The sequence below is a fragment of the Pituophis catenifer genome, unplaced genomic scaffold, assembly GCF_029215685.1.
Source record: "Pituophis catenifer annectens isolate HBS135680 unplaced genomic scaffold, rPitCat1.0.hap2 SCAF_1, whole genome shotgun sequence".
NCBI classification, from domain to species: Eukaryota; Metazoa; Chordata; class Lepidosauria; order Squamata; family Colubridae; genus Pituophis; species Pituophis catenifer.
The window spans coordinates 174681911-174705360 of record NW_027256881.1 but is presented as its reverse complement, the minus strand read 5'-3'; the positions used below and the strand labels follow the sequence as shown (position 1 = coordinate 174705360).

At 38.0% G+C, this 23450-nt stretch overlaps 1 protein-coding gene across 1 annotated transcript in view; it reads right to left on the bottom strand.

Moving 5' to 3' along the window:
• Nucleotides 1–23450, bottom strand: part of ERBB4 (erb-b2 receptor tyrosine kinase 4) — a 584656-nt gene that overhangs the window by 161161 nt on the left and 400045 nt on the right. Inside the window, 2 exon segments of the mRNA XM_070933199.1 lie at nt 21903–22001; nt 22393–22515. Of these exon segments, the coding sequence (XP_070789300.1) occupies nt 21903–22001; nt 22393–22515 (222 nt within the window).

Below are 23450 nucleotides of genomic sequence, written 5' to 3'. Positions count from 1 at the left end.
CTGTTCATATAAGAAATTTTGAACTTCTGAATTTTGAACTAGATGACAACCTTGACCTTGCTCTCAGAACTGTGGATTGAATTTGGACTATTTTTCTGTATCCTTCTATTAAAAACAAATTCTTCAGGCAAGCTTCTGTTTTGTTGACATCTTTTGCTTGCTGTTATCTCTTCAGCTTGAGGTAAAACATGGTAATTTCCATAGCAACTGTATGAGTGTGTATGATTGAAATCTGAAGCAAGACATTATAGCCCACAAACTTCCAAACATTATTTCCTCTATTCCAGAAAGAAAATTGATAATATATGAAACACACTTCTTTGATCTTTCTGAATCTGTAGCAAGATGGCATCTAATTCCATAGGACTATAAACAATCACCACAAATTTCATGCACTCAGATTTTAAATAAGACACAAAGGTTCCTTAGATAATCCATCTTTCAATTGTTGAACTGCAGATATAGCTGTGAAAGCCAGTGCCAAGTGGCTTCTTTTCAAGTCACCAGGTGCAGCAATTCTGAAATTTCTGCATAATTAAGAATAAATATATTGAGACAGCTAAAGGTGGCTAAAAAAAAGGATAAAGCAAATCCAGTTTTTTAGAAATTGGAGCTTGCAGACTTAATTCCATAAAACATCTGATAAAACATTTCTTCAAGATCAAAGTGGCATTACTCTAGAGCTCCTTAACAGTTGCTATGTAGATAACAATCTTCCATATAACTCACAATGCTAGGAAATTCTACAGGAGAAGGTCCATCCGGGGAGACCTTCCCGGGTCCCCCCGGATGGGTGGGGAGGATATCTGAGATAGTTAAGAATCTAAACAAAAATTTATAGAAAGTATAAAAAATATGGCACTTGTCAGATTGTCAAATTGTGAGATATTGGACCCAATTTTACTTGCCAAAAATCCTTGGTCACAACAAATCAGCAAAACTCCATGCACCTTGCTTAGCATCAAAATGTTGCACGTTGTTGGTAAAGGATGATTGTCTCGCACTATTATCTTGTTATGACCTCTGATCATTACGAAGACAGATTTCATTAGTATCTTTCTTTGGTATTCTATATGTTGGATGAATTAATGCATTTTAAAATACTATCCTCCCACATTTTCTCTAGTTCAACATTCACACCTTTTAGCATGGGGTGTGGATGTGTGTATTGGGAGCCATGCATCAGGTGCAATAAGCTGATCCACTGAAATTCTAAGAATATTCAGAAATTTGTCCAAGCCCTTTAAATAAGAAGTGGTACATTTCCAATTAATCCAGCTGACTCTGAGCATAAGCAGTAGCATGTGATATCATCCACAGAGTTTTCTTTCAGAAGAATATCAAGGGCAAAGGTAAATTTTCACCCAAGTAATGACTATGGATTTTTGATAACACACTCCATGCCTCCACAACATAACATTTGTTTTGTCAAGTGCCTCCAATGCCACCAGGCCTCTCAACAAAGCCAGTTTGATTGCTGTATTGCTGAACAGCTTATTGGTGTGCCAGCTATTTTTGCAATTATTTCTTCAGAATTCATAAAAACAACAAATCCTTTTAAACTCATTCCTTATCCATTGTCCTAATAACCCTTAAAGACTCCTTCAATGTATCTCTTTTAGGTCCTAGTTTAAGGTGATCAGATTTTAATATTGGTAAAGAGGGACACCATTGTGGGTGTGGCTTATTTTGTGGGCGTGGTTTGGAGGTCATGTGACTGGGTGGGCATGGCTAGCTGGTCATGTGACCGGGTGGCCATGGCTATGTGTAGGGACTACTCAGAGGGCTGAAAAAAGTCATTTCTGACAGGTCCTCGCACTTTTGACTGGTCCTCACACTTATGACCATCCTCACATTTATGCCCGTGCAGCATTCTTAACCACCATGTCACTCATTTCACAACTACTTCTCTTCACCATGGTGATAAGATAGGGCAAAAAACGTAAAATGTGAGGACAGTTGTAAGTTTGAGGACTGGTCAAAAGTGCGAGGACCAGTCAAAAATAACTTTTTCAGCCCTCTGAGTAGTCCATATGCACAAAAGCACTAACCAGAGGGCTGAAAAAAGTCATTTCTGACAGGTCATCGCACTTTTGACTGGTCCTCACACTTATGACCATCCTCACATTTATGCCCGTGCAGCATTCTTAACAACCATGTCACTCATTTCACAACTGCTTCTCTTCACCATGATGACAAGATAGGGCAAAAATGTAAAATGTGAGGACAGTCGTAAGTTCGAGGACTGGTCAAAAGTGTGAGGACCAGTCAAAAATAACTTTTTCAGCCCTCTGAGTAGTCCATATGCATAAAAGGATACAGCAATAGAGAGGATGAAGAAAGGGAAGGGAAATTAGAGTAGGAGTGATGGTAAGAGAGAGAGGAAGAGAGGAGGAGAAGGAGAAAGGAAGAGGAAGTAGGGAGGGGAAGAAGAGGGTGGGGGAAGAGAAAGTAAGAAGGAAAGAAAAGAGAGAGGTGGTAGATTTGAGGAGAAAGATTGCTGTACAATAAAAAAGATGAAAGGGAAGAAAGCCAACCCCAAACAAATATAAAGATATTAAGCTAAAGAATGAATTGTTAAACTTTAAAGAATAAAAGAGAACAAATATGAATAAATAGCAATAATTAGAAACACACATACAAACATACAATGTATTTTCTTTGAACAGAATATTTGGCTAGTTCACAAATTTAAACAGTGTTTAGTCATTTCAATTAAATTTACAATTTCTATATTTCCTTTTTGCCATATTTATTCCTCATCTATTTTTTTAAAAAACCAATATTACCCTTCATCCTCGTCTCTAATCTTAATCAAATTCAATTTTTCCCTTCTATTCTATATTATACCCCTTCCCATTGTCATCTATTTTTATATCCATCCTCACATTGGTTAATTATGTAATTATGTAATTATGTAATACAGTTGTTTAATACAAATTCAACATTTTAATATAAATCAATTAGTTATATAACTATCTTTTTTGTATATCAATATGAACATGAATATTCCAATTATTTCCATGCAATCCAATTTCTTACAAATCAATTAATTATATTTACCAATAATAATAAACCAAATAATTTCCCCCATATATTCCTCCAAACCACAACTTAACCATTTCTGCTTTCAACACAATATACAATTAATAGTATCTCAATTATTACAATTCCCTAGTTAAATAGAGCTTTTTTTCTTTTGTGTTTTAAAATCTTGAACTCTCCTCCTAAATTTCCCATTGTTTGCAGTTTTGCACCTACCTTTTTTGGTGAGGAAAAAGAAAAAGAAATCTCTCTCTGCCTCATTTTGTCACGCTGCAGCAAAGACCCTGCTTTCGCTTTCGCTTCTTCAGCATAGCTAGGGGGAAAAAAATCTGCTCCAGGAACTCTTTACACTGATCACCTGTAGGGCGGCCCTTTGAAGCCCCGCGGCAAGAGTTTAAACAGTTTTTTTCCCTGTAGCCATCAGCTGGGACTCAGGAGGCAGCCGGGACTCAGGAGGCAGAATGAAAAATTGGGACTTTTTTAAAACGCCGCGGGACGTGGGACAAATTGCTAAAAATCGGGACTGTCCCGCCAAAAGCGGGACGTCTGGTCACCTTATCCTAGTTACAAGATGTATCCCTGGCTTTCTTAGAACAAACTCAAGTTAATTTTTAAATTTCTTTACAGTAAAAAAAAATATATATTTTTCAGTAGTATTCATATATTCTCTGAAATGGTGCCATAATCCACAGTGATAATAAGAAATTTTCTCGATGACTGTCTTGACTCCTGGAACACTGTCTCCCCAGAGACCTTTTGATCACATTTTGCTGATACTTTCACAATTAATGAAAGAATTTAAAGAGATATTGCCTTGAGGCAGCTTTCTTCTTGATCACTTTCACATAGTCTAGCTATAGCAAATGCTTTATTCAATTTCACATTTTGCACTGCACATATTTATCAAGAATGTTTTCTGATACATTTTTTCTCCACTAGACCTCCTTTGCTTCTAGGTCTTCATATTCACTTGATTTAGCTAATTTCCTAAGTGCATTTATAGGTTATTTATAAATTACCTGATTATATTCTACATCCAAATTTAAACCCCTCTATTAGAACATTTCTTTTTGGAATGAAATATTTATCATATTTACCAAAAGCAGCTTTCACCTTTCAATCCGAGTAAATTGGAAAAAAATTATTGTACTGAATTTTTAAGAGATACAGAAGTCTTCCCACAGATCTTTTTCGTTGTCCAGTTTGATAGCAATTTAGAATATGAAAGCATATTCTAGGGTGTATTTTAGAATGTGTCATCTGAGAATATGAAAGCCACCAGAGAGATCTTGTACAGATCATATGCACTAATATTTGGCAGCTAAAGAACAGCAAGATTGAAATGATGCATGTTTATTTCATCTTCCATCATTAGTTGTTTTATTCTTTCTTAGAGAGTTCTGGACGCAGATTCCAGAGCTAAGTTGGAACTTAGAATCCCTAATTACATAAATTTTAGGATAGCGCTTTCATAGTTCTGTATTTAATCTATCTCCCTCTCCTCCAACTCTTCTGTTTTCCCCTTCCTGTCTGCTGCAATGTCTCCTGTAATAGAGGTAGTCCTGAATTTTGATCACGTGAGCACTAGGATGCTGCAATAGTTTAAGTGTGAAAAACGGTTATAATTCACTTTTCAGTGCCATTGTAACTTTGAATGGTCACTAAATGAACTGTGGTAAATTGAGGACAATCTGTACTGCCCTACTCTGCGCTGCATAGTTTAAAATTTAACATAGACAAGGACTGCAGATTTTCTTATTCAGGCAGATTGAGTCGCCTGTCTTTTTCATTTCCTTGCTTTCTGCTTGATCCATAATCTAGCAGTGGCTCTCTATGTGGTTACACATAGTTTTTGATTAGGACACATCTGCCTTTCAAATCTGAATCAATCAAAATAAAGTAGTATAGCACCTTGAAAAATAATTCAGGAAGGTTGCTTTGAAGCACAGTGGAGCTTAAACATAGCACTTGTCTGAGACCCTTTAAAGCAGTTGCACTTTTTCTCATCATGTAGCACAGTGACCTTTTGAGCACCAGGGAGAGAGGTTTTTCTATGGACCGGAGGGGACATGGTTTCATGTGCTGCCTGCATCCCAAGAATAGGGCTTCTCTTGTTTGAGCAGTTTGGTTTCTGGCATGCTGCAGACCGGTGCCAGTCCACAGACCAGGGGTTGTGGATCCCTGATGTAGCAGGTTTCTGAATCATGAGGCTCATATATAAAGTTAGAAAAAGTCTTGAGTGAAATAGTTGCAGATATGGCTTCTTTTGGCTCCCATATACTTGATGGACCTTTTCAGAATTATTTCCAAAGTAAATTCAAACATTTTATGCTAGCCAGTTACATTTGGCTATATAATTGTACAATTAGCAGAAATTTCATCCCTTCTGTTGCTCCCTGTGCCAACAATTTTTAAATGGATAGGGAAGGTGTGCTGTGGAATTTTATTTTCAGCTGGATGCCACTGCAGTTGTCATAGCATTTGGAATCCTGCTTGCACAATATTCCCATCATGTCCACGTTTGTATCTAATTTTCTCTTGGATTTTAAATGCAGATTTATATTTCTCAAATATTCTTTCAAGTAAAAAATCATTTTACTGCAACTCAATTTTATTACATGTTAAAACTGACAAAAATCATATCAAAGATTGCTAAATTAGTTTACCATGGCATACTAGTATTCAAAAAACTACGATGTGAAGTATTTGCTGAAGGGGTCTAGTATAAGTATCAACTGATGCTCTTCAGAAGCTGAAAAGGCTTCTTATGAGTTTTCCTTTTATATTCCTCCTAATGTGGTATTTATACTATAAAAATGTGGTATAATGTAGTATCATACCTCACATCTAATACATGTTGATGAACATATAACTTATAACCTCTTGTTTCCTAAATTGCAAATACAATTCACTTAACAACTGACCAGTTTAACAGTGGATATTTGTCAATTGTGGTTGTAAGCAGAGGACAACTTGTACATAGCTGAAATACAGCTATCAGCATCTGAAATATTTTGTTTAAAAACTTTTCTACCTTCTTTAACAAGGGATTTATGACTCAATTATGGACTTTCCTGGCGCTAAGTACTATTGATAACAGCATCCCTGGATACTAGCATCAGAGGTAGGAGAAGATAGTTTTCAGTGGTTGTTTCTCTTCTGTCTCAGTCTTTTTTCATTGATTGGTCTACTATTTATTTATTTTTTTGCAGGTTTTCTATATTGTGAGTCACTAATACTCTCAACCAAAATATGTAAATAGTTTTCCTATGTATAATGATCTGTGAGAATGTCCTTTCGGGAGGAGGAGGACAGACCACAGACTAGATTAGGCAATTGTCAGATAAGCAGTAGCTTAGTCCACAGAAGCAATGGGGGTATGACAAAAAGTTTCTTGGACGGTAAAAATAACGTTGGAGATAACACTTTCAGTTTTGCAAGATTCTGTTACTATAACCTTAAAATAAAGATAGTATTAGTATTGATGGTTGGTGCTTCTTGTCTGGACTATCTTGAAAAGCTGACATTGTCACAGGGAACTTCATTGAAGTTCTTTTCCAAAAGGAGTATATAGAACATTAAGGAATCTTTTTTTACACTCTGACTATCAGGATGCCTGAAGAAGATGGTTTTTATGGTTAATATTTTTGCAAGGAGAGGGTTGTTATTTTTAAAAACATGAATAGAAAAAGCATTGTTAAATATTCTTGAAAATAGTGGATTCAGTTTTGGATGACATTTATCTAACTCAGAGCGTTGGGAACATTTCATCTATTTCATTTTCATTTATCATTATTTAGGGCCTGTAAATACAGAAGTATATTGTATATGAAATAGGATGTGATAGGATTCTCCTCCTGCCGGAGATTCTGTTTGTTCATTTGTTCAGCATGAGAATAGATCTGACAGGTATCCAAATTTCAGGCTGTTTTTACATAATGATAAAGAATGAAGAATCAGATATCCTAAGACCTTTCTTCTGCCTGTGCATTAGCACTTGATCTAATTTACAATGGCAAAAATCTGTCTGATGTCCTTAACCTAATCTGTCTAAACCTCTAAATTTCTAAACTCTTGGCTCTTCAGCACACTGAAACTGGGATGATTAATTGCACGCTGTTCTTTTTTTCATGGCTTCTATGTTTGGCTCCTGACTTCCAAGTCACTTAACTCAGAGGTATTATCATGCTATCATAGATCATCAGATAAAGAGTAATCCTAAAGAAGTTTTTTTTTGTGGGGGGGGGGAGAGTCCCCTCCCCAGAAAATAATGTTTTAAAAATTACTTAGTTGGAAATACAAACATACCCATTTGCACAAAAGAATTAATGGACACATACAGATCTGACATCGAGAGTCAAAAAAAGGGCAAAATAATATTTCAATCTCCCAGGATATTCTATGGCAGACTTTAAAGCAACTGTTTTGGAAAAATAAGATTTTAACAGCACCACTGAGTGAGAGACAGCTGCATTCTCATACAGCAAATGGTTTCAGGCAACTGTAATGGCTTCTGGACTACTGTAATGCTATCTACATGGGACTCCCCTTGAGGAGCACCTGGAGGCTCCAACTGGTCCAGAATGCGGCCACGCGGGTGGTTATGGGAGCGACGTGGCGCTCCCATGTAACACCTCTCCTGCGTGAGCTGCACTGGCTCCCGGTGGTCTTCTGGGTGCGCTTCAAGGTCTTGGTTACCACCTTTAGAGCGCTCCATGGCTTAGGACCTGGGTACTTACGAGACCGCCTTCTGCCACCAGTAGCCTCTCACCGGCCAGTACGCTCCCATAGAGAGGGGCTCCTCAGGGTGCCGTCGGTCAAACAGTGTTGACTGGCGGCCCCCAGGAGGAGAGCCTTCTCTGTGGGGGCATCTGTCATTTGGAAATAGCTCCCCCCGGAGATATGGAGGATCCCGGATTTACACACTTTCCACCATGCCCTCAAGACCTTTTTATTTCAACAGGCTGGCCTGGCCTAACTTCCTTTTAATTGTTAATTTTAAATTTGTTTTAAAACAATAGGGGTCTTTTAATCTGTATGGGCCAAATTATTTAATGTGCTTTTACATTGTTTTTTAAATTTTGTATTATGTGTGTTTTATCTTTTGGCTGTTCACTGCCCTGAGTCCTTTGGGAGTGAAATGAGGTGCAGCTGATGAAAACCTTTTATTTGTTAGTTGCAAAAATGGTTACATAATTCTTTTTTGTTTTTTGCTACTGGGGTCTCCTTCTTCAACATATTTTCCTTGGCTTCAATATGTAGCCAGCTCTGCTTCAGTCAAGCATGTACTGATTGACTGTTAATCTTGAATCATCACAAATAATAATACCTTGTATTATTAATATGGATCCCATAAAGAATTTATTTATAATAAATTATAAATAAATAGCCTGGCAAATCTATTACCATTTAGAAATTGAAATGCCAAAATGTCTATTTTAAATTGCCAAAAAAGCTAGAAGCATGAAGAGAAAATTCTTGAATAATAGTAAATTCTTTGATACAGACTATTAATTCCTTACAGTATTAAAAAGTATTGGTATTAATTGCACAGTTCTAGATAGCAAATATTGCTTTAAAATTCAGTGCTTCTTTCTCTTTCCTTCTTTCATTATTTACAAAAGTGGAATCTTGTTGTTTGATAATAACAGCTCTAATTTTATTTAATATTAATATTTTACTTTAATTTTTTTTAAAAAAGACAAACACTGAATTTGCAGGGAATAAACAAGAAAATTTAGCTTCAGTAGTTTTAAGAATCGGAATTACTGAAAAATATAAGCAAAACCTGCAGTTACATTGGAGAAAAATATCTCTGACACATATGCACCAAGACAAATTCCTTGTGTGTCCAATCACACTTGGGCCAATAAAATTCTATTCTATTCTATTCTATTCTATTCTATTCTATTCTATTCTATTCTATTCTATTCTATTCTATTCTATTCTATTCTATTCTATTCTATTCTATTCTATTCTATTCTATTCTATGATGTGAGAGTGAGTATGCTGACCATTAACAGATTATCAGAGTTGGAAGGGACCTTGTAAGTCATCTAGTCCAACCCTTGCCCAAGCAAGAGACTCTACACCATTTCTGACAAATGGCAGAAGGAGACTGAATGCATATTAGTTATAAGTTATAAGGTAAGGTAAGGTAAGTTATAGGTTATAAAGTAAGAGGTGAGGTGAGGTGAGGTGAGGTGAGGTGAGGTGAGGAGAGGTGAGGTGAGCTGAGGTGAGATGAGATGAGATGAGATGAGATGAGATAAGATGATAAGATAAGATAAGATAAGATGATAAGATAACTTTTATTGTCATTTTTTTTTACTGTGGGCACATTGGCCCATAAATGAAATTCTGCTGCCTGCTCTCAAAAGAAAGTATATATCTACCCAAACACATACATAATACACATATAAACATGCTATATACATATATAAATATATATTTGCATTATGTGTGTGTGTGTGTGTGTGTCTGTGTGTGTGTATGCATGCATGCATGTATGATGCAGGTATATATTTATGTATGTATATAGCATGTATATGCATATACACATACATACATGCATGCATACTTTAATATACACACATGTATGTATGTATGTAGTGGAAAGAGGAAACTCGAGAGTTCACAAGGTTGATGTTATATGGAACAAAACTGTGACTGAATGGGAGGTACATGCATCTTTTCCCCAGCCCCACCTCTACCTTTGATTATTTCAGGTAAAACGAACAATGGTCTTCCATAAATCTGGAAAGGGAATGATATTATACCCTTTCCATAAATCTGGAAAGGGTATAAGATGCTTTGAGGGGAGAGACTGAAGATCCCACAGGCAGAAGTTTTGTACTTTTGTACAGAATGAAATCATGGTCTGTGCAGGCACTGCTTTAAATTTAGCAAACTTCAACCTCAAGTTCTGCTAAGTCTAGGAACAAAGTGCATTGTAATATTTTAATGTTTCTGTTTTAGAACAGTTTTAAAAAAGAAATTTATTTAAAATATGTCTATTTATCTACTGACTGAGATTCAGCATGAGTACAGAGTACAGAGTACAGAGTACTAAATGGAAATAGAATGGGTTTGACCTGCCTCACTCTCATCCCCATCTAAAAGTAGATAAATGTAATGGATAATCCAGTTTCTGGTTTTTACAAGTTGATTGCTCCAACAAGTTAGTACATGACACCTTTTCTCCACCAATTTCAAGAGTGGGTATCCTCAAGTAAACAAGACTGTTCCTCCCAGGAATACTGGGAGTGTCTATGTACTGAAGTGTCTATGTATTGAATGATAATTGATCAATCTTTCTTTTCTGAGCTGATCCACAATGAGGACTAGATTTTTCATAGTGCTTCCAGAAAATATATAGGGACAAAGTACTATGTTCCTAGGAAAAAGGAGTGCTACAGCAGGAAGCCATTTCTACTGCATTTTGACATAACAAAGTATGTTTTCTCTGCATGACTCTGTATTTTGTATAAATAAATTATGCGTTGCCATTTTAAATAAAAATTATGCCTATAGATAATGGAAGAATTAAACTTCATTGTCCTGGCTATTACATATTCCTGAACTTCCAATATGATGAAAAAAGGGTCCATTGGCTGATTGTATTCATTGCCATATTTTTATGTTTGAGTGGTTACAGATAGACATCCACCTCTCTCACTCCCTCTTCCTCTTTCTTCATGTATTGCTAAACAAAACATTATCTCCAGTTAGCAAGATTTCTTTCCAGAGATATTAGAGAGCCAGAATACAAGTGGAAGAAACCAAGAAGCTGACTTGGATTTTACTTACAAAACCAACCCAATTTACAGGCTTTGTTATCAGGAAACAACTGAATACGGGAGAATTATTTCAAATCATATCTCCAAACCTTTAGTTTAACTTTCCCCTAGCAAACGTAGCAGCAGTGTCTTCTATTATTAGCTTCTGGACCAATATTGGCTAACCAGATCAGTCAAACTGTCTTCATATCAATGAGCCTGGGGACTCCCAAAGAAGTCTATGTATGCAGAGTTATGCTTGCAGCCCCTAATTATTTTCAGAGAGATAATGAAACATTTAAGTGTATAGAGGAATAAAATCACTAGGGAATATCAGGGCTGTAGGCTAGACTGGGAATTCAAAACTGTCCAGAAAGAAGGCAATGACAAATTATTTCTATAATACTGCCAAGGGAACAACATGGATGTGTCAGGAATTGAGCTTTAATCCAGAGGTGTTTATTATCTTTACCTACTACAAGGACACTTGGATAGTGGGGCTTAATTTCTCTGCTTTACTAATATTTTAAATACTTTATTTTACGTTCTAATCATGAATGTACTCCACTATGTAGAGTTGACACTCTGATGATAGATCATAAACAATATTCTCCTAACTACTTTCAAATCAAATGATCTATTCTGTATTAAAACAAATTAGAAGGGTTGAGCGTAGCATAAGTGTTAACATTTCTTTGAAGAGCTATTTTTTTGAAGCAAGAATCAATGAAGAGTTTCAGACTATTAGGTTTAATTTGTAGGCTAGAACTTGGCTGAAGCTTTCCAGAATCTCACATAGCATTGCCAGGTCTGAATGTTCCTTGTTACATCAGAACTGAAGCCAGTTCCCTCTGCTGATAGCACCTAATAACCTGATCATATACCTGCTTGCATTAAAATCCTCTTCCCACATTTTCCACAGTTATACTGAACTTATTTTACATTTCTTACACAACTCTATGGGCAGTTGCCTACTTATGTTCTCTGCACTCCTGACTGAGAAATTCAAACCTTTTGGGTAAAGTCAACACAAATTTCTCTGGTCCTCCTAGTTTTCACTGCAATTCTTATAGCAGTTTTGGAGGGGAGCGAAGGGCAGCAGATTTTCTTAGCAATAGCTCTTGCAGTCCAAGGGTTGGGGATACCTTATTTGTGAGGAGCACTTGAAGTTCATTCGCTTGTAAAGAAAAATCTGTTCCTGGTGCCTTTCTCTTTCACTTCTTGAAGTTATCTATCTACACTGACCTTAATGTATAAGTCTACTTTTCTTGCCCTTTCTACGTCATCTTTTTGTTGTGTGTGAATATGAGAATATTTTTTGATAGGGATGTAAGAGAGTTGCTGTGTTCATTTGTATGCTTTGTGCCAGTGTGCTGCATTATCTGATGCTTATTTTTTTCTATTTTTATTTAGTGCATTTATATGCTACTTTGTGTGACATACATATATGGTAAAGTAGATGAAAAAGAAAAATATCAAAAATGCAATAAAATGAAAGCTCAAAACACATTCAGATATATACTGGGGACATCACTGACATCATTTACATTTTAAAAATGTAAAGAGAGCATTACACCACCTCAACCCCCTAAGTTTGACTGGAAGAGCAAAGTGTTTATGGCTTTCTTAAGACCATTTGGATTTCTCCAAGAATGCTATGTTAAATAAAGTTATGTCTTTCTTTTTGTATATATTGTTTATTATCTGGTAGGCTATTATCTTGTTAGAATGGATCCTGCAGTCTTGCACTTACCTTAATTTTACTGAAATTGTTATTTTCTTTTTACTTATTCAGAATTCAAGAAAAGATAAAGGAAGCAATAAAGAATCATTTACGTTGCTATTTGAGTTATCTAGCACTCAAAAGGATTTGCTGGATATAGATCCATGCATTAATTTAATAAAAGACTTTTAACACATGCGAGGGTCTGTATATTAGAAAACAACATTTTAGAATTACTTTTATATTGTCAGGGATTTTGGTAAAGGAATGATTAAAATGTACATCCCCCCCCAATCAGGTGAAACTCAAAAAATTAGAATATCGTGCAAAAGTTCATTTATTTCAGTAATGCAACTTAAAAAGTGAAACTAATATATGAGATAGACTCATTACATGCAAAGTGAGATAGTTCAAGCCTTGATTTGTCATAATTTTGATGATTATGGCTTACAGCTCATGAAAACCCCAAATTCACAATCTCAGAAAATTGGAATATTACATGAAATCAATAAAACAAGGATTGTACATAGAACAATATCGGACCTCTGAAAAGTATAAGCACGCATATGTACTCAGTACTTGGTTTGAGCCCCTTTTGCATCAACTACTGCCTCAATGCGGCATGGCATGGATGCTATCAGCCTGTGGCACTGCTGAGGTGTTATGGAAGACCAGGATGCTTCAATAGCGGCCTTCAGCTCTTCTGCATTGTTCGGTCTCATGTCTCTCATCTTTCTCTTGGCAATGCCCCATAGATTCTCTATGGGGTTCAGGTCAGGCAAGTTTGCTGGCCAATCAACCACAGTAATCCCATGGTCACTGAACCAGATTTTGATACTTTTGGCAGTGTGGGCAGGTGCCAAGTCCTGCTGGAAAATGAAGTCAGCATCCCCATAAAGCTCGTCTGCGGAAGGAAGCATGAACTGCTCCAAAATCTCCTAGTAGACAGCTGCGTTGACCCTGGACTTAATGAAGCACAATGGACCAACACCAGCAGATGACATGGCTCCCCAAATCAACACAGGCTGTGGAAACTTCACATTGGACTTCAAGCATCTTGCAGTGTGTGCCTCTCCATTCTTCCTCCAGACTCTCGGTCCTTGGTTTCCAAATGAGATGCAAAAGTTGCTCTTATCAAAAAAGAGGACTTTGGACCATTGAGCAACAGACCAGTTCTTTTTTTCTTTAGCCCAGGTAAGATGCTTCTGATGAGGAGTGGCTTGACAAGAGGAATACAACATTTGAAGCCCATGTCCAGGATCCGTCTGTGTGTGGTGGCTCTTGATGCACTGACTCCAGCCTCAGTCCACTCCTTGTGAAAGTCCCCAACACTTTGAATGGCCTTTTCCTGACAATCCTCTCCAGGCTGCGGTCATCCCTGCTGCTTGTTCACTTTTTTCTTCCACACTTTTCCCTTCCACATAACTTTCTATTAATGTGCTTTGTTACAGCACTTTGGGAACATCCAACTTCTTTTGCAATTACCTTTTGAGGCTTTCCCTCCTTATGGAGGGTGTCAATGATGGTTTTCTGCACAACTGTCAGATCAGCAGTCTTTCCCATGATTGTGATTCCTACTGAACCAGACTGAGAGACCATTTAAAGGCTCAGGAACCCTTTGAAGGTGTTATGGCTTACTTAGCTGATTAGAGTGGGATACTTTGAGCCTAGAATATTCACAATATTCTAATTTTCTGAGATTGTGAATTTAGTTTAGTTTAGTTTAGTTTAGTTTAGTTTAGTTTAGTTTAGTTTAGTTTAGTTTAGTTTAGTTTAGTTTAGTTTAGTTTAGTTTAATGCGATTTATATGCTGCCCTATCTCCAATGGACTCAGGGCGGCTCACAACAGTAAAATACACAATGACATTAATGCAATATAAAATTAAAAGTCCGAATTAAAACAGTTTAAAATCAGTTTAAAAACTATTAAGAAACACACACCCCATCAGTCCAGGCTACGAAATAACCAGGTCTTCAAATCATGGCGAAACGAGCGAAGGTCAGGGGCCATCCGGAGCTCCAAAGGAAGTTTGTTCCAAAGGATGGGTGTGCCCACAGAGAAAGCTCTCCCCCTGGGGGTCACCAGCCGACATTGTCTGGCCGATGGCATCCTGAGGAGGCCCTGTCTGTGGGAATGCACCAGGCAATTGGGGATTGTTGCTGGCTGCAGGGGGTCCGACAAATATCCTGGACCTAAGCCATGAAGGGCTTTATAGGTGATAACCAGCACCTTGAACCTCACCCGAACGGCAACTGGTAGCCAATGCAGGCCACGCAGGAGGGGTATAACATGGGAGTGTCGAGACACTCCCATCACAAGCCGCGTGGCCGCATTCTGCACCAGTTGAAGCCTTCGAGTGGTTTTCATGGGCAGCCCTAGGTAGAGAGCGTTGCAGTAGTCGAGACGGGAGGTGACCAGCACATGAGTAATGGTGTGTAGGGCATCTTGGTCCAAATCAGGGCACAGCTGACACACAAGGCAGACCTGGGCAAATGCCCCCCTGGTCACGGTCGCTACATGATCTTCCAGAGACAACTGTGAATCCAGAAGGACACCGAGGTTGCGGGCCCTATCCACAGGGGGTAACACCTCACCCCCGGTGGTCAACGATTAATATCTAGATTGGGCCCAGATGGTCTTGGCAGGGGTTTGGGGGTTTTCATGAACTGTAAGCCATAATCATCAAAATTATGACAAATCAAGGCTTGAACTATCTCGCTTTGCATGTAATGAGTCTATCTCATATATTAGTTTCACCTTTTAAGTTGCATTACTGAAATAAATGAACTTTTGCACGATATTCTAATTTTTCGAGTTTCACCTGTAAATGGCAGGTTTTGAACCACATGCTGCTATAATGTTTATTTGTGTCTCATCCTTTCTCCACTGAGCATACAGATCTAATTACAGGTAGTTCTTGAATTATAACCATTTAGCAGCCATTATGATTGGACCCCAAAGTTATGACTGTTGCAATGCCCCTATGGTTGCATGATCACTAATTAGGTGTTTGGCAGCCCATCTGCACTTATGATTGCAGGAGTGCTTCAACTATCTCCATTTGCCTATATCCCCTTATTTATTCCCCTTTGGCCCACTGCACTCCATGGTCACTGCTGCTCTAGCTGACCTCTTCTTGCTTCCTCTGCTGACTAAGCATGCCTAACTGGTCCCTTTATGAAGCAGCTGCTAGCCACATGAGGCTTTCTTCCCAAGGCCATTTGTCTTGAGAGACCTGAGGACGATGGCCTCACACAGCCAGCAACTGCCTCACAGGCACACCTTGTCAGAAATGGGAGCAAGAAAATGGCAAAGGGCAGCTGGGGTGGTGGAAAGCAGGGCATCTGGGGGCTTTCTGGGGCAGCTAGGGCTTTGTGCTGTATTGCTGGAGTGGCTGAGGCTTTGCATCACACCACTGGGGCTTCCCAGGGTGACTGCAACTTTGTGCTACACTGCTGGAGCTTCCTGGGAGGACTGGAACCTCTTGGGGCAGTTGCAGCTTCATACTGCACTGTGGTTCAGGGGCTTCTTGCAGCCCCAGAGCTAAAGCATGCCAAGAAGTCCCTAAGCCATAGTGTAGCAAGCAGCTCCAAAGTTGCATGGTTCTGGGGCTTTTTGTTTTCCTCAAGAGAGGGTGCAAGGATGGGGGTAACAGCAAAAATGAGCAGAAACAGGCAGTTTGGGGGAGTTCCCCTACCAAGGCCTGGGGCTGGGAAGGACCAACCAAGTCCAGAATGGCTTGGATTGGGTAGATCCTTGGCTAATGACTGGTGGAATTCAGTTAACAATGGCAAAGGAGAATGTCAGGATTGTTGTTGCTAAGTAAGGGGACAGAGGTCAAGTGATGTTGCACTTTACAACCACATCACTTAGCAATGGAAATTCAGGTCCCATTTGTGATTGTAAGTCAAGGGCTACCAGTATTACCTTCCACATGTGCAGATATATTTTATGGCTATAATAGTCCTTGAGATACTGTAGATTAGTTTAGGCCCCAATGTGATTCAGCAGATACAACAGTGGATCAAAGATTAGTACAACTAAAAGTCCACAAACTAGCTTTAATGGATATGCAATGCAAACAGAATAGCGAAATATATAATATCGTTACATCTATTTATGTAAAGAAGTGGCCATGGAGATGGGATTGTAAGTACTTGCACTTCAATTTATCACATTCATTTATCACATTCCTTAAATTGCAGAAACACTACCATACAAACAATTGAACAGAGAAACCTCCAGGTTCTCTCAATTTTAGAAAACTTTTCTCAGGGCTGTTCTCCTTCTCCCTAAGTTAGAAATGTAATATCTCGCTATTAATTGCATTTTGATCATTTCCCTAAATAATTAAAACAAAGCAAGTTGAAGTAGCTAAAGAAAAAAACTATAAGAAATCCCAGCTCCTTCTAAACTCACATTTTGCAAAACAAGTCAGGTTCTTCATAAAAATGATTACATTTCAGAGCAGCAGAAATGTGCTTATAAAAGGGTTGTTTTGTTCTTGCAATCTAATTATCAAGACATATCCCTTTAACAATTTTTGCAAGTCTCAAGCTTCAAATCTCAGCTGACTTTTTTGTAAAGTCTCTCTTCTCTGAAGAACAGTTAAGATAAAAAGTTGCTAGACAGCGGAGCTCTGTGATTTTCTCTGTTCAAAGTATGGCAGAGATATTTTATCCTCTAAAGTAGAGTAACAAATGATGCCTCAAAGCCAAGATACATTGTACCCAAGGCTATTCAAGTTATTTTGACTGGGGTGGGGGTGGGGGCAAAAAGAAAAGAAAACTCACATAAGGCCTCTTGGTAATAGAGATACAGTAGGAGCAAATTAAATTATCCAGATTCCCACCCACTTTCTTGACACATGCAAAGCGGAGGCCACTTAATCCAGGGTAACAATAAGTCTAGTTCAGGAAACTTTGGGACTTTATGGGTTTCAATCCAGGGGTGAAATGCTCCCGGTTCGGACCGGCTCGGGCGAGTAGGTAGCGATGGCAGCGGGCAGTTCGGAGAACCGGTAGCAAAAATCCCTGCCCCCGCCCCCCATGCCCAGCTGAGCCGCGCGATCATCAGAGCCTTTTTTTTCTTTTAAATGGCTCTGACGAACCAAGCTTTGACGATCCCAGCTGAGTTGCCTGCTAATCAGGCAACTCAGCTTGGATTGTCCGACCTATTTAAAAGAAAAAAAGTTTCTTTTTTTCTTCCCTCCCCCCCCCCGCCTCCAGCTTGCTTACCTTAGCTGCTGGTCGCAACGCCTGCTTTGCTTGGCTTGCTGTAATACCTGCAATCCATTGCATCAGCAAGCAACTGAATCTCCCTGCCTGCAATCAAGCTCATCGGTGAGCAGCTCTATCTGCAACTTTAAGACTTGTGGACTTCAACTCCCAGCAAAGCTGGCTGAGGAATTCTGGGAGTTGAAGTCCACAAGTCTTAAAGTTGCCAAGGTTGGAGACCCCTGTTCTATTGGGTAAGTTTTTCCCCCCTTTGGGAGCTTTAAAAAAAATAGTTAATTGGGTTTTTTTTTAGTTGTTCTTTTTTTATACCTAGCCATTTAAACTTTAGGAAGTTTTAAATTTAGCTGCTTGTATATAAAAATAAAAATAAATTAAAATAAAATAATATTTGTGCAGCTTTCTGAGATTTAGTGTGTTTCTGTAGTGTTTCATTCTAACTACACAAACACAAAATCTCACAAAGCTGAATGTGGAATTTTGAGTGTGTAAAGTGTGAAAGTTGGTTTTTTGGGCTTTTTGTGGCTGTGTGAGGTTCCTGCTTGTTGCGGGGCCATTTTGGGTCTAGCACAGCTGCTTTTACATTGTGAAAATGAAAAGAACTGGGATAGAGGGAAAAAGCCACCATTCAAACCTCAGGATTTTCTTTGCTATTCACTTTACTGTTTCCTGTTGTGATCAATATAGGAAGGAGCTGCCACATCATCTAGTTACAAGGTGCATTATGTCATTATAGTCATTATGAGTACATTAGAAAATGTTTGAGGGCTGTGAAATGACAGCTGAGTTACCAAATTGCTGTGGCCTATTCTCCTCTATACGTGTAACATTTAAGGGCCCAACTGGTCACAAAAAGCACTCCTTGCTCTCCTTTTCCTTTTGCCATCATTCAGAGAGTGAAGAGAAAGCCAAGCTCCTAGTGCTAATCACTTGGTCTTCCACAGAAAGCAGGCATTCCACTTGCATATTTTTTGTACCATCACTCTAATGGGTTATGCTAAAATACTCATTTATGCATGAGTTAGAATAAAACACTCACCACATCATATACTATCTTACTCACTCTACATACCATCAAAAGACAACAGCTGAGTTCAAAATCTTTGCAGTAAAAAGAATATGCAGCCTTAAATTTGAGACTAGTAACTATCCAAAACACATAAGCCAAAGATTTTTTTTAAAAAAGGAGCCAAGAGCCATTCTTACCCCCAAAAGCTAGCTCAAGGGACAACATGGCAATAATATAGGGTTCATTTTGCCAGTTTGTGGGAGAGTTCTGTTTGTACGATTATAATCAATCCAATATGTGCCTATATCTGTACCTCTAAATAAAAGTGGCTTGAACAGCCTTGACTGAATATGCAACTTTATCACAGAAGAGCTATTGCACAGAGATATACCCATGATCCTTTCTTTGCTTTCATCAACATAGACAAATTCTTTTTCAAGAAAACAACCCTTCAAGAAAACACGTTCTGACTTATTTAAGATTTCCAGGCATATTAGTATGCTGAATTGCATTCAGAAACAAGTTTGTTGAAGTGTATTTCCATCAACCAGTATCAATTAGCAATGTGTGTCCAAAAGGAGACCATGCTCATCATAGTAATCAAAACTAGAAGTCATCAGAAGACAGAAAAAAGTGGCTGGGCTAATCTTTCTAAAAAGAAGCAGAATTGCTGGAACACAGAATGAGGGTCAGCAGCATGAAACCTTAATCAGATTGATTTGGGGTGAATCAAACTGAATGTCTTCAAATCAATTGTGCAAAAGCCTCAAAAAACTGATTCAGAAATCTGAATCAAATAAATCTGAATTGTTCAATCTCCCCACACTGAATCTAACTAAGCTTACTATCTAATAAATATTGGTTGTTATTGCCATTTCTAAGCCATTCAAAGTTTTCATCCATTAATACATGGTTCTTGTCACATTTTGAAATTGAAAAATTGTCACATTTTGAAATTACCTATTAGCTTAAAGAAGCAGTGAGTTTTTTCCAGCAAACTTGGTGGAAAATATATTAATCAGTCATTCCCTGCATTTTTATTTTTATTTTCTGCCAGTAGGCAAATACAGTTTTAGTTTTACTACTATTTTAGTTGTATTTTAAAATTTACTCTTCTTGAATACAACCTACTTCTTGATAAACTAAAAAAATGTGGGATAGACAGCATCATCACTAGATGGATTTGTAACTGGCTGACAAACTGTACTCAACGAGTAGTCCTATATCTACATGGAGGGAAGTAAGCAGTGGGGAGGTTCTGTCTTAGGCCGAGTACTCTTCAATATCTTCATAAATTTCTTAGATGAGGGAATAGAAGGGAAACTCATCAAATTTGCAGATGTCACTAAGCTGGCAGGAATAGCCAACACCCCTAGAAGACAAGCTCAGGATCCAAAAAAATATTGACAGATTTGAACAATGGGCCCTATCCAGCAAAATGAAATTTAATGTGGAGAAAAGCAAGGTTTTACAAATAGACAGGAAATATCAAAGGTACACATACAGAAACCTGGCTCAAAAACAGTAACTATGAAAGGGAACTTGGAGTCCTAATGGATGATGACTTAAATATGAGCCAGCAGTGTGTGGCAGCAGCCAAAAAAGCTAATACAATCCTTGGTTGTATAAACAGAAGTATAGAATCAAAATCACGTGAAAGTACCACTTTATAAATCCTTAGTAAGACCACACCTGCATCCAGTTTTGGTCACCACATTACAAAAAAGATGTTGAGATGCAAAGAAGAGCAACTAAGATGATTTTATATGTCAGAGCAACTGCCTGGAGACAAAAACATATGAAGAACACGTGCAGGAATTGGGTATGGAAAGTCTAGAGGAAAGAAGGACTAGGGGGTGACATGATACCAATATTCCAGTATTTGAAGGGCTGGCACAAAGAAGAGAGGGTCAACTTATTTTCCAAAGCACCAGAGGGCGGGACAAGAAATAATGAATGGAAACTAATCAAGGGGAGAAGCAACCTGGAATTAAGGAGAAACTTCCTAAGAGTGAGAACAACCAGTGGAACAGCTTGCCTTCAGAAGTTGTAGGTGCTCACTGGAGGTTTTTAAGAAAAGACTGGACAGCCACCTATCTGAAACGGAATAGAGTCTCCTGCTTGAGCAGGGGGTTGGACAAGAAGACTTTCAAGGTCCCTTCCAGCTCTATTCTGATTTATATTTTGTGGAGAAATAGGATATAAATAAAACAAATGAAAATAAAGCAATATGACAATTGTATCACTGTATACTACTTTATATTATGTGTGGTGCAGTGTTCGAGAAGACATAACCTGATAATGATGAAGAAAATTGTTTTCTAGTCTGAGCTGGTGCTTAGAATAATCTAAGGAAGTAGAAGAGTTAGCAAACAGACGGGTTTTGTGATGCATATAAAAAACAAACAGAGCTTTGTACATTAAAAAATGAGTGGAGATTTGGCTGCATTATCACAGTTACCAACTTTTCTGAACACATCCTGCTGGCATCCCTAAAATTAATATTCCACTGCACAGATCATCAAATGAAGAAGCAATCAATTGCAGAGAATGTCTCTGCTGCTCCCTTGTGGAACAAATGATTGGCATGATGTGGTGGGAGCCTTGGGTGGTTAAGGTCATTGAAAAGTGTCAAATTCATATAAATTGATATATTCATGAGGAAATGATAAAAGAAAAAAAAAACACAATAGAATATGGGTGCAGGATACTCTAGTGGTTGTCTATGTTTAATTTATAGGAGCCCTAATGGCTCCCTAGTAGTTAGAATACAGAATTGTAGGCTAATTCTGTCAATAATTTTGAAGTTCAATCCTAATGGGCTCAATGTTGACTCAACCTTCCCTCCTTCTGAGGTCAGTAAAATGAGGACCCAGATATGCAGACTCTGTAAACTACTTAGAGAGTGCTGTAAAACACTATGAAGCAGTATAGTATGTTTAAGTGCTACTGCCATTGCTATTATTCAGTTGCAGTGTGTGTGTGTGTAAATGTTGCTTTTGGAAGTTGTTGGCTTGTAAATTGGAAGAAGCATACAAATAATTCCTCTCCCCCTTAAAACTATCAATAACATACATACATATCACTGTAATGGGACATTAATATTACTTACATCCATAAACTCCACATTAGCCTTTGGACCAGTTGTCTCATTCAGTATTTTAATTGCTACAGGAATCTTCACACTCTCTCCCTCAGGAACCCAAATGCCCTAAAAAGTGATGACAAAGTGAACAAGAGCATATCTGATCAAACAGTAAAATAGTCCTCTTTGACCATAATTTGACTATACCACCACACTTTCACACTGGCAATAGGAGAGCAGTTTTGACTGTGCTTGAAGGTACAAGCTAACTTAGGCACTAGTAAAGCAAATTGCACAGCATTTGGTCCCCCAACTCTTGCCAACCTTTCCCAACTTCTTATTGTCCATTCAATTCATTAAGAGAAGAAACAAGAGGGTTTATATTAAGCTGAACATTTCTAAGAAAAGGAGATTTATATCCTATTCTAGAAGCCCATTGATTTCTACCATTCCATTTGGATAATCATCAGATCCTGGGAACAATAGTTGATGAAGGACTGCCATTAAGGAAACATACCTTATATACAGTTCCAAAGGCCCCCGATCCAAGGATCTTGACGCGCTTTAGCTCAGTTTCCTTCAAAATGCGAAGTTGTGCCTGATTGGGTGCTGTGCCACTAGGAGTCAAAGGTTCTACCAGCTACAACAACAACAAAAAACAAAAAAGATTGTAAGAAGCCATGAAAAGCACTATCCATAGTTGGATTTTAACATAGTAGATATTGTTTGTATCTTATCTTTCATGCCGCTCCTTATTGTGCTTTACTCTTGATGCCATCCAGCAAAAATTAAGATAATGAAAGCTGACTAGAAGTAAGCTCCACTGAACTCAGTAGGATCAATTTTTGAAGAGGTAGGCATAGGCTTTCATTGCCTTAACAGCAAAATGAGAAACAAATCTCTTTAAGTTTTCCAAATAAATTTTGTTTAATTATGCAATATATATGTATCTGTGTGTGTGTGTGTGTATTTCCTGTAAAAATAACAAAGAAAATTTAAAATGAGAGAATTTATTTGTTTCTTTGTTATAGCCTAACTTTCCTTTAGAACCTAAGACAGCTTACCCAGCACTCCCTCCTTCAATTTTTCCTCATAACAACTACCTAGTGAGGTGGGCTGCTTGACAGAGTCATGCACCCAAAATCACTCAGGGAGCTTCTCTGGCTGGGGCCGGTCTTAACCTTAACTGCTGCATTAGAACAGCTCTGAGTGAACTTTTGGCATTTGACTTCAAAATGTTTAACAATGATTCACTCTCAGTCCATATGAAGCCATTCCACAGAATGTCAGGTTTAAGAATGAGAATGGATTTTCTTTTTCACATTAAAAAGTATCATTCTGATTCCTATGATTTAATTATCTGGGTAGCATTTTTTTTCTTTTCTTTTTTTTTTAAAAAAAATTAAAATTCCTAAAGACAACAGAGACATTAATTTAATAGCAAATCTTTTATAGTTTATGTGGAATTTTGTTTTAGGTGTGTGTATATGTGTGTGTTTTCAAATCAGTGTTATTTCCTGCAACTGCATGCACAAGTTCCTCCAGTTTTCTTGGCAAGATTTTTAGGAGTGCTTT